General features: G+C 41.5%; 1 protein-coding gene across 2 annotated transcripts in view; it reads left to right on the top strand.

Annotated features, from left to right (window-relative positions):
* Window positions 1-683: 683 nt before the first annotated feature.
* Window positions 684-12,578, top strand: part of med16 (mediator complex subunit 16) — a 43,750-nt gene continuing 31,855 nt past the window's right edge. The window contains exons 1-5 of one of the 2 annotated variants that reach the window (XR_009646156.1): window positions 684-978; window positions 2,789-2,896; window positions 3,778-3,947; window positions 4,154-4,585; window positions 10,534-10,639. Coding sequence is in view for 1 of the 2 variants with exons in the window: in XM_060845985.1 (XP_060701968.1) it covers window positions 843-978; window positions 2,789-2,896; window positions 3,778-3,947; window positions 4,154-4,585; window positions 10,534-10,639 (952 nt within the window). In the remaining variant the exon portion in view is untranslated. The remainder of the gene's footprint in view (window positions 979-2,788; window positions 2,897-3,777; window positions 3,948-4,153; window positions 4,586-10,533; window positions 10,640-12,578) is intronic. The other variant, XM_060845985.1, reaches the window with a different exon arrangement.

Here is a 12,578-nt window from a genome sequence, read left to right as displayed (position 1 = left end):
CATATGGCTGAAAAGATGATGCAGGAGGGAAGGTTTTAGATTTCTGGGACTGGCTCTGGGGGCAATGGTACCTTTACAAGAAGGGTGGGTTGCATCTGAACAAAGTACAGATGATTATATAGAACCTCAAAAGGACAGTGACAAGTTGGTGGATTGAGTGAATAGATTGCAAATGAGGTTCAGTGTGGAGCAGTGCGAGGTGAGAACTTTGGTACAAAGGAGGGACAAATTAAAATAAAGGCTATATTTTAAAGGGTATGCAGAAACAGAGAACTCAGTGCAAATATACATCGGGTATTAAAGGTGACAAGACAGTTAAAGTAGCCTTATGATAAAGCACATTGTATTCTTGGCTTAATTAATATGAGTCATATTGTACAAGAGCAAGGAGGCTGTGAATAACATATATAAGACACTAGTTAGGCCTCAGCTGGGTACTGTATACAATCTGGACACCAAATTTTATAGGAAAGATGTGAATGTATTGGATAGAGGGCAAACAAGGTTTATGAGAAACCGCGTGAATTGATAAATTGATCAAACTGAAATCTCAGACAGCACATCACATCAAGTGACGCATGCGCCGTGTTAATGAGCATGTCTACGCTGGAAGCACGGCAGGTCGGGCAGCGCTTGCGCTGAGTACGGATGGACTAGCTGCGCTTGCGCTCCGGGTGTTACGGGTCGCAGCACGCCTGCGCCGTGGATATCGCTAGACGGGCCGCGCCTGCGCTCTGGGTGAAGCGGGTCGCAGCACGCCTGCGCTCTGGGGATGGCTAGTCGGGCCGCGCTTGCGCTCTAGGCGTTGGGAAACCAAGTGGACAGGCTCTGGCGAAGTAAACATGGATATAGCGTATGTCTGTGAGTGGGAGAAGCGGCCGAAGAGCAATTACTGTCCGTCTGTATCACTGGTATGTGCTTGGTCCTGCAGAAACCTGGTTGCCTTCACAACGGATCTGAAGAACGAGGAAGAACAAGGTAAGGTTTTGGGTCTGGTCTGAATCATCTTTGTTTTCGGACATAATAAAGTTACGGTGATTTAAAATTCTTAAATACCATCTCCAGCGGTATGAATTTCTCTAACGCTGACCTGGCTTTTGGAAACATCTTGAAGAGCTTGATAAACAGAGTTGTGACTGTTGTTACCTGACAGAAATATCAACCCATTTGCAGAGAATAAGATCTCAGCAATAATTCAAACTTATGTTTTGGTTGACTGTGTCAACCAAGGAAAGAAATAGATGTCACCTAGCCTGAGTCTATCATACTGCAGCTACCAGTTTTTGCAGTTTAGTCAGGTGCCTTCAAGTATCACTTCAAAGACTTGAGCACAAATCTAGGCTGACACATCAGTGAATTTAAGAGGGAATGTACCATGCGAGAAGGTACCATCTCTGAGTTGTTGGGGTCTTCTAAAATGAATGTTAAAGATGGCCATGCACTATTTAGAGGAGAAAGTGAGGACTGCAGATGCTGGAGATCAGAGCTGAAAATGTGTTGCTGGAAAAGCGCAGTAGGTCAGTCAGCATCCAAGGAACAGGAGATTCGACGTTTCGGGCATAAGCCCTTCTTCAGGGCTTATGCCCGAAACGTCGAATCTCCTGCTCCTTGGATGCTGACTGACCTGCTGCGCTTTTCCAGCAACACATTTTCAGCTCGTGCACTATTTAGAGCGGGGCATAGAACTTCTTTCTAGTGTAATAATCAACCAACACCTGAAAGCAGATTATTGGGTTTTTATTTGCGTTATTGTTGGTTAGATTTTGCTCTGCACAATTTAGCTCTCTGCATTTCCTATATTACAATAGTGACTTTATTTCAAAAAGGAAGTGATTTTAAGATATCCTGATATTGTGAGCACTGCAATAAAAATATAAGATTATTTTTCTTGCATTTATTGTATGCTTCTGACTATAATATTGAACAATTTGTTTTTAATACAATATCTGTATCTCTGGGGATTAAGGCATTTTATTTTGTTTGTTGGACATACAATAAATATCAAATTGGATATGTTCAAATAATTCCTGTGGCTACAAAAGCAGCAGGCCCTGAGAATTAAGTTTGTTGTCAGCAGAAAGTGGAGAAGACATTGGCTCTAGATTATTTTCCAAAATAAAATTTGCTGATCTAAACTCCAACCCAATTTTTTATACTGTAACTAGAAATCAAAGAAATGCTCTCAGATATATTGGAGTAATACTAAATAAGATAAATATTCAAAATACTGTTAGGAAACCTTTAACTTCTAAATAGAAGTCAAAACAGGACAGGACTGGAGCAAATATAAAACGTTTGCAGTACCAATTGAATGTTGAGACAAAATAATTGACCCAATTGCTTTGTAAAACATTTTTCCTACGTTCTGCTTCTGGCTGGACTTAAACTTTTGTGAAAGCTGACAACCAAAATTTTGAATTCTAGGTGTGTTGCCAACTTGAACCAGATCAGTGCAGTGCATTTGTTAAAAGGAAAGGAATTTCCAACATGTTGGGGTCTTGCTAAACCACTACGACTTTGCAGTGATGAACTCAGGCCCCAAACTTTACTCTTTCATGAGAAGTACCAACGTTTGTATTCTTACTGAGTGCTGACGAGAATTTTACCTTTCTTTGTCTTTACGTTTGTTCTTAAACCTTGTACTGTATATTTGTCAATATTTAGACCTAATCAACTGGCTCTGTGTTTCCAAAATTGTTTGATATTAGATTATTCATGATTTTATTTGAGAATAATTTGGGCAGTGAGATTGTACATAGTTTCCTAACTGTACATCACTTTCTTACAGATCTTACTTATATGATTCACATTTTGGACACTGAGCATCCTTGGGATGTTTACTCCATCAACTCAGGACATCATGAAGTGATTACTTCTTTGGAGTGGGATCAGTCTGGTAAGCTTTGTTTGATTAACCTGTAAGAATATAACTGTTCTGACCCAGAACCACAAGATTCAATCATAAAATAACAAGGCAAATCTAGCTATGCAAGCCCATCATGGATTTGATAAACAAATAACTACCATATGCATTATATTTACATGAAAAAACATGACAATCTGAAGATCAGTTATCCTCACTAGTTAGTGGTGCTAGATGGTACTGAAGGTTTCCGGCTTAAGATCTAACCTGTTCAATGTTTTTCCCTATTGCCTGTACCCTCATTTAAAGATGCGCTCGGTAGGAGCACATCATATTAATCATTTGAGAAGGTTGTATGGCTGAGATAATGTTTCTGCTTTATCCTGTAGTAAAGTCACAAAATACTTTACAAAGTGTGCTCTTGATTTTAACCACACAATGCAGAGAAGAACTCTTTCTCAATTTTTGCAGACGAGCACTCATCCAGATCAATGCTTGCTACTTCAGTAATGGTGCGTGTATGGAATGAGCTGCTAGAGGAAATGGTGGAGGCTGGTACAGTTACAACATTTAAATGGCATCTAGATGGGTATACGAATAGGAAGGGTTTAAAGGGATCTGAGCCAAGTGCTGGCAAATGGATCTAGATTAATTTAGGTTGTCTGGTTGGCATGGAGTTGGACCGAAGGGTCTGTTTCCATGCTGTACATCTGACTCTATGAAATTCACATTTCCTTTGTGGATAGCTACTACGTTGTTGACTGAATTATCTTCTGACTTCAAAGTTAATGTAGTTGGAAAATAAAGTTAGCTCAGGAACTGAATGGTACCATAATTGTTTCTAAAATGTATCTTTTTGAATTGAAATGTCTGTCTAAAATATGTCATTTTGCTCTACTCTGCCTCCTTGTAAGGTTCTCGGTTATTATCTGCTGATGCAGATGGTCAGGTGAAATGCTGGAGTATGACTGATCATCTGGTAAACAGCTGGGATAATATAGTCGGGAGTTCAGTGGACGGGGACCCTATTGTGGCCTTGTCGTGGCTACACAATGGTGTCAAGTTGGCCTTGCATGTAGAAAAGGTATGTGCTGCAGTCAAAGTCTTAAGCAATTTTTTTAACTACCTGTCAAAATCCAACATCTTGTCGGGAACAAAATTCACTGCCCGATACAGTCTGTCACATGGCTAGGTGTAGCACAGAACTGCATTTTCTCATTAATCTGTGACTCTTAAATTCTGGAACTTAAAGATTACTTTAATTTTATTTTTTATCTCGTTCCCCATCAGTCTGGAGCGTCCAATTTTGGTGAGAAGTTTTCTCGAGTGAAGTTCTCCCCTTCCTTGACACTTTTTGGAGGGAAGCCAATGGAAGGTTGGATTGCTGTAACCATCAGTGGTCTAGTGACTGTGTCGTTACTGAAACCAAGTGGACAGGTTCTCACTGCTACAGAGAGTTTATCACGCTTGAGAAGCAGAGTTGCCCTGGCAGACATAGCGTTCACTGGTGGTGGGAACATCGTAGTGACCACTTCGGACGGTAGCAGCTCTTCTCCTGTTCAATTTTATAAAGTCTGTGTGAGTGTTGTAAATGAGAAATGCAAAATTGACACTGAACTACTTCCATCACTCTTCATGCGCTGTACAACAGACACTGCTCGAAAGGAGAAGTATCCGGCTGTCACACACCTGAAATTTTTGACAAGAGAGACATCTGAGCAGGTAATGTGATTCTTTCCTTATTTCTCTCCCTGCATACCTCTGCTGCCAGTCCCACACAAAGGCATTTTTATGTTGGAATTCAGGTATCTGTTGGTCAATGTGTTTGTTATAGTTCCTTGTATTATCAAAAAATTACTTCTGAAGTAAATATATTTAAACACAACTAGTTTCATTTTGAGATTGATAGTTTGGTTCCCTTAAAGCCATACTATGTTATGCCTATAGAGATTAAAAAAATCTCAAAACATACTGTCCGTGCAGTTAGTGTGTGAGAATTGATATTAGTATCCACATAACATAAGTATTGCCATGGTTGATGGATGAGAGTCTATTTAAACTTTATCAAAATAACATTCAATAAGGCTATAATTATTTAAATCTTCATTTATGACAGTGTATTTATTCTTAATTCTGGTAGGCTGCCATTTTCTGTAGCTGACCTGAATAAGAGGAGCTGTGCTGTAACCATGTGCATATGATTACCAATTTAATTCTGAAAATCAGTGGAGGTGTTAGATTCTTTTTCTTGAGATTCTCACACACTTGATGCAACTGCAATATGCCAACTTCTGTGAACAGCCAAAATTTATTGAGCAAGTACAAGTTTTTGGAGGATCACTTAACACTTTGCAAAGTGTGTCACGCAAACCTCTCTGAACAAAGTGACCAGTTCTTCCTTTATACAAAATTTTACATTACAGTCAGTAATACCCACAAGACAACCCCCAGCCACTCCCCCATAGTCACATGCCAACCAAGACACAGAGTAGTGATTTGATTATTTTCAGAAACAATGTAATTCAGATCATTCCTTAATGGCAAGATCTGGTATAAATCTTTTTTTAACTGCGGGGTGTAGGCAGACTTTTAACTGCAATGTTCTTATTGATTCTGAATAGCAGGAGATGACAATGTAAATTTACTCTGACTAGCAGGAGATGGCAATATCAATTTTTTTTACATTCTACCTGCAAGAAAGAGAAGCATGCCACCCTACTCCTGGGACATCCAATTTCTTGCAGGTCAGCAGAACAAATTAACCCTTTAACATCTCAGAAATTTGAAATGCTTCACAGAACCTTTCGAGAAAGAAACAGCATTTAATGTTTCAGGACTGACCAGAAGTTAAAGTGTTTACCCATAGATGCTCTCAGGTCTACTGAGCATTCTTGGCATTTTATGTTTTTATTTCAGATTATTAGCCACACCAAACTTTGTTCTTGTGCCACTATAAAGTTCCTGGCTATCAGAAGTATTACAGTGTTGTTTCATATTCTATATAGTCCTTTAGTTTCTTAATGTCTTTCATAGTGTCAACTTTGAATGGTTACAGTACTGTCAGATGCCATTTGACCCACCATGCAGCAAAAGCAATTTATCTTGTGCCAAATCCTGTCTGGGCCTGCACATAATTCCTTTTCCTGGAACAATCCAATTACCTTTTAAATGTAATGATTGAATTTGTCTTCAGCGTATTCGAAGACAGTGATATCCAGATCCATTTGCCACGTAGAAAGTTATTCCTCATTGGTCATTGCACCTTCAGTCTGTGCCCTTTGATCTCTATGCCTCTGGCATCTGGATGGGTGTATGCATAAAAAGGGCTCAGTGTGATAAGGGCTGAATGCTGGCAAATGGGACTAGATTAATTTAGGATGTCTGGTCGACATGAACAAGTTGGACCGAAGCCTTGCTGTATAGCTCTATGACTCTATATACTCTATTCTGACTCCTCGAGATTTTAAATACCTCTATCAAATTTTCCAACCATCCATTCTTCAAAGAGAATAGTCACAGCTTCCCTAGTTTATTCACATAACTGAAATCCCTCATTCCTGAAACTATGCTCAAATAAGAAACATTCCAATGGGTGACTCACTCTTTAGGATTAAGTAGACATATTAAAGGTTGTGTTAAACTAAATGAAAAAGCATATAATTATGGAAAGATTATATCGCAGGTCAGAATATAAAAGAAAATTATTAAGGGGAGAAAAATTAGAGCATAAATTTACCCATCAATTTAAAATACTTACATAAATATTTAAGTATTTAAAGAAGAACAGCATCAACAAATTGAATGCTGGCCCTATAGTATGTCAGACTGGAGAATTCATCTTGGAAAATAAGGAAACAGACAAATTGAGCAGGTTTTATATCAGAGCTTAAAAATGTGTTGCTGGAAAAGCGTAGCAGGTCAGGCAGCATCAAAGGAACAGGAGAATCGACGTTTTGGGCATAAGCCCTTCTTCAGGAATGAGGAGGGTGTGCCAAGCAGGCTAAGATAAAAGGTAGGGAGGAGGGACTTGGGGAAGGGGCGTTGGGAATACGATAGGTGGAAGGAGGTTAAGGTGAGGGTAATAGGCCGGAGAGGGAGTGTGGGCAGAGAGGTTGGGAAGAAGATTGCAGGTTAGGAAGGCGGTGCTGAGTCTGAGGGTTGGGACTGAGAAAAGGTAGGGGGAGGGGGAAATGAGAAAGCTGGCGAAATCTGCATTCATCCCTTGTGGTTGGAGGGTTCTTAGACGGAAGACGAAGCGCTCTTCCTCCAGGAGTCTGTTGCCATGGTCTGGCGATGGAGGAGGCGAAGGACCTGCATGTCCTTGGTGGAGTGGGAGAGGGAGTTGAAGTCTTCAGCCACAGGGTGGTTGGGTTGGTTGGTGCGGGTGTCCCAGAGGTGTTCTCTGAAACGTTCCGCAAGTAGGCGACCTGTCTCCCCAATGTATAGGAGGCCACATTGGGTGCAGCGGATGCAGTAAATGATGTGTGTGGAGGTGCAGGTGAATTTCTGATGGATATGGAAGGATCCCTTGGGGCCTTGGAGGGAAGTGAGGGGGGAGGTGTGGGCGCAAGTTTTGCATTTCTTGCGGTTGCAGGGGAAGGTGCCGGGAGTGGAGGTTGGGTTGGTTGGGGGTGTGGATCTGATGAGGGAGTCGCGGAGGGAGTGGTCTTTCTGGAACGCTGATAGGGGTGGGGAAGGAAATATATCCTTGGTGGTGGGGTCTGTTTGGAGGTGGTGGAAATGACGAAGGATAATACAATGTATCTGGAAGTTGGTGGGGTGGTAGGTGAGGACCAGTAGGGTTCTGTCCTGGTGGCGATTGGAGGAGCGGGAAGTGGAGGAGATGCGGTGGAGAGCATCGTCAACCATGTCTGAGGGGAAATTGCGGTCTTTGAAAAGGAGGCCATCTGGGTTGTTCGGTATTGGAATTGGTCCCCCTGGGAGCAGATGTGACGAAGGCGAAGGAATTGGGAATATGGGATGGCGTTTTTACAGGGGGTAGGGTGGGAGGAGGTGTAATCTAGGTAGCTGTGGGAGTCAGTCGGTTTATAGTCAGTTTATGGTCTGGTGAAGGCACCTGGAGGAAGAGCGTCTCATCTTGTGCCTAGGAACCTTCCAACCACAAGGCTTGAATGCAGATTTCTCCAGCTTCCTCATTTCCCCTACCCCCACCTCATCTCAGTCCCAACCCCCGGACTCAGCACCGCCTTCTTGACCTGCAATCTTCTTCCTGACCTTTCCGCGCCCACCCCCTATCATCCTCACCTTAACCTCCTTCCACCTATCGCATTCCCAATGCCCCTCCCCCAAGTCCCTCCTCCCTACCCTTTACCTTAGCCTGCTTGGCACACCTTCTTCATTCCTGAAGAAGGGCTTATGTCCGAAACGGCGATTCTCCTGCTCCTTGGATGTTGCCTGACCTGCTGCACTTTTCCAGCAACACATTTAAAGCTCTGATCTCCAGCATCTGCAGTCCTCACTTTCTCCCACCTTAATATTTGTAGCAAATGTTAGAAGCAATTATTTAATAAGTTACAAAAACACACGGATAGGTTTAAGGTAATCATGCAGAGTTGGCATTGCTTTGTGAAATGGAAATCATGTTTGTTAATCTGTTAGAGTTCTTTAAGGAGGTAACATGCCGTGATGATAAAGGGAATTGGTGGACGTGCTGTACTTGCGTTTCCACTGGCATTTGATAAAATGCGACTTCAAAGATTGTTGTGGAAATTAAAAACTTGTGGTTTGGAGATAGCATATGACATGGGTAGAAATTGGCTGGCTAATGGGAAGCAGGTGTAAATTGGCCTTTTTCGGGTTGGCAGGATTTGACAAGTGGTGTGCCATGGGTCAAGCTGAGACCTCAACTGTTCACAATTTATATAATGATTTAGTTGAAAGGACGGAAGGTATGGTTGCCAATTTTGCTGGTGACAAAAAGATAGGAAGAAAGGTAAGTTGTAAAGAATACATAAGGAGGTTACAAAAAGGTTAAGTAAGCAACGAAAATGTGGAAAATGGAGAATAGTATGGCAAATGTGAAATTTTCCATTTTAGCAGGAAGAATAAATTTTAAAAAAACATATTATTTAAATGGTGAGATTGAAGCGATACATAGGGTCCTGGGTGTCTTTGTGTGTGATAACAAAAGGTTAGTCTGCAGGTACAGTAAGTAATTGAGTAAATGAATAGAAAGTTTTTGTTTACCATGAGTGTAATTGAGTACAAGAATAGGGAGGTTATGCTTCAGTTACACAGGGCTCTGGTGAGACAAATCCAGAACACTGTGCTCAGTACCTTATTTAAGAAAATATGTAAGTGCTTTGGAGGTAGTTTTGAGCAGGTTTACTAGACTAATACCTGGAATGTGCAAGTTATCTTACATGGATCGGTCAGACAGTCTAGGCTTGTATCCTTTTGGAGTTTAGAAGACTACAAGATGAATTGATTGAAACATACAAAATCCAAAAGGTTCTTGATAGGATCGATGTGAGAGAATGTTTCCTTTGAGAGAAGAATCTAAACCAGGGGATCTCTGTTTGAAAATCAGATATTAGGTGAAATTCTGTGTCTGAATCATACAGTCCTATAAGCATGGAGACAGGCCCTTTGGCCCAAACTGATCCATGCCAACCAAAATGTCTGTCCACACTAACCCCATTTCACTGCAATTGGCCTATGTCCTTCTAATCCTTCCCTATCCATGTATTTGTCCAAATGCCTTTTAAATGTTGTTAATGTACCCACCTCAACCACTTCCACTGGCAGTTCATTCCATATGCGTACTACCCTCTGTAAAATAAGTTGTTCCTCAGGTTCCCTTTTATTCTTTCCCCCTAACCTTAAACTGATGCCCTCCAGTCCTCAATTCCCAATCCTAGGAAAAAGACTAAGTGTATTCAACCTATATGTGCCTCTCAATATTGAGTGTGTTTGGAGCTTTGAAAAAATGGTGGGATCAGAGTCCTTGCATATTTTTCAAGCAATGGCAGGTAGAATCTTGTTAAGAAGTTAAAAAGTTTTCAGGGGGAGGCAGGTTTGTGGATTTGAGTTTACAATCCAGTCACCCATGATCTTATTGAATGACTGAGTAGACTCGAGGGCTGAATGGTATGCATTTGCTCATGAATCTGACTATGTATTTCTGTACCCTCTCTCATGCCATCATGTTCTTCAGATCGGGTGTAGTATTCCTTTTTAGGGAGAACAAGTTTATGGTAATGATCTACAGTGCAAGGAATAGAAATTCCTTTAGAATAGGGGGTGCCTTCACCATTAACAGGGAATCATGCATCAGTCTACTGGTGCTGCCTGACCATAATTTATTTTCTTATTTTTGTAACTGCTTGTTGTTGCTTTGTAACTGTTTCTGCAGTGTCTGATTTTAACTGTGCAAGTGCATAGGTTTTGAGTATGTTAAAATCAGCCCACTGATACATTTGATCACTGCAAACGATGGTTTGACTTTTAAGTTTTCACTCTTAATAGTACTTTGGTATGATAAGCATTCTGTTCTACTGGTAACTGAAATTGGCAATCTGGGGGCGAGTAACTGTGATGGTAACAAACCGTTTCAGATTAGGAGAATTAATCTTTTGTTTCCGATCTGTCACTATTACTAATGTAAACGCTTGGGTGTCAAAGTAATTGATATTTCATGTCCCCTGCAGGTATTACTGTGTGCTTCCAGTCTGACTGGCAGCATTGTAGAATGTTGGTCATTAAGGAAGGAAGGGCTACCAGTGAATAACATCTTTCAGCCAATTTCCCCTGTGGGTGAGTATTGATGTTACTGCTCCAAACAAGATTCATTAAGTATAAATTGCACATAACAGTACTTGACACTCAACCTGCTCTTTCAAAGAGGCTGCAAGTAGTATACTACAGAATGTACATTCCTCTGAAACCTGGTTGTTATCAGTGATTAAGGTTGGGTGTGCTTTCCCCATTTTGATGACTCCCCAGTAAATTGAACTTTGTGAACTCCTCCTAGGTGGAATCTGAGAACAAAGCTGAGATCAAACCTTTTGCTGAAAAACTAGTCTCCCCACAGCTGTACTATTATTCAGCATATTACTGTTTTATTTGCTAAATGCGGGTATTAATGTTTTGTGCTACTGCTTTTGGACCGACCCCTTTATTCTTCACCCCATGGAAATGGCTGTTATAGTTGAATCAAAATCAAATCAAATCTTGATCTAAGAAACAAGTTAAACACTAGACACATTAGAAGGGTTTCAATATATTAATGATTCTGGAAAAAGGCAAAGAGGTGACATTATAGAGGTTTACAAAATTATAGAACATAGAACATAGAAAGATACAGCGCAGTACAGGCCCTTCGGCCCTCGATGTTGCACCGACCGAATCCTACCTAACCTACACTAGCCCAATAACTTCCAAATGCCTATCCAATGCCCGCTTAAATGACCATAAAGAAGGAGAGTTCACCACTGCTACTGGCAGGGCATTCCATGAACTCACAACCCGCTGTGTAAAGAATCTACCCCTAACATCTGTCCTGTACCTACCACCCCTTAATTTAAAGCTGTGTCCCCTAGTAACACCTGACTCCATTAGCGGTAAAAGGTTCTCAGTGTCGACCCTATCTAAACCCCTAATCATCTTATACACCTCTATCAAATCTCCCCTAAACCTTCTCTTCTCCAATGAGAACAGCCCCAAGTGCCTCAGCCTTTCCTCATAAGATTTTCCTACCATTCCAGGCAACATCCTGGTAAACCTCCTCTGCACTCGTTCCAATGCCTCCACATCCTTCCTATAGTATGGCGACCAAAACTGCACACAATACTCCAGATGAGGCCGCACCAGAGTCTTATACAGTTGCAACATGACCTCAGGACTCCGGAACTCAATTCCTCTACCAATAAAGCCCAGTACACCATATGCCTTCCTCACAGCACTATTTACCTGGGTGGCAACTTTCAGAGATCTGTGTACATGGACACCAAGATCCCTCTGCTCATCCACACTACCAAGTAGCCTACCATTAGCCCAGTAATCCATCATCTTGTTATTCCTACCAAAGTGAATGACTTCACACTTAGCTACATTGAATTCCATTTGCCACCTTTCTGCCTAGCTCTGCAACTTATCTATATCCCGCTGTAACCTACCACTTCCTTCCTCACTATCCACAACTCCACCGACTTTTGTGTCATCCGCAAACTTGCTTACCCAGCTTTCAAGCCCTTCCTCTAGATCATTTATAAAGATAACAAAAAGCAATGGTCCCAAAACAGATCCTTGTGGTACACCGCTAGTAACTGCACTCCAAGATGAACTTAGTCCATCAACTACTACCCTCTGTCTCCTTCCAGCCAGCCAATTCCTAATCCAAACCTCTAATGTATCCTCAATGCCATACCTCCGTAGTTTTAGCATTAGCCTACCATGGGGAACCTTATCGAACGCCTTACTAAAATCCATATACACAACATCTACTGCTTTACCCTCGTCCACTTCCTTAGTCACCTTCTCAAAGAACTCAATAAGGTTTGTGAGGCACGACCTGCCCTTCATAAAACCATGCTGGCTATCCTTGATCACGTTATTCCTATCCAGATGTTCATAAATCTTATCCCTTACCATTCTCTCTAAGACTTTGCCCACCACTGAAGTCAGACTCACTGGCCTATAGTTACTAGGGCTATCCCTACTCCCTTTCTTGAACAAGGGGACCACATTCGCTATC

Source organism: Hemiscyllium ocellatum, chromosome 28 (assembly GCF_020745735.1).
Source record: "Hemiscyllium ocellatum isolate sHemOce1 chromosome 28, sHemOce1.pat.X.cur, whole genome shotgun sequence".
Lineage (NCBI taxonomy): Eukaryota > Metazoa > Chordata > Chondrichthyes > Orectolobiformes > Hemiscylliidae > Hemiscyllium > Hemiscyllium ocellatum.
The sequence above is the reverse complement of the archived record's forward strand: the minus strand, read 5'-3'. Positions and strand labels throughout refer to the sequence as shown.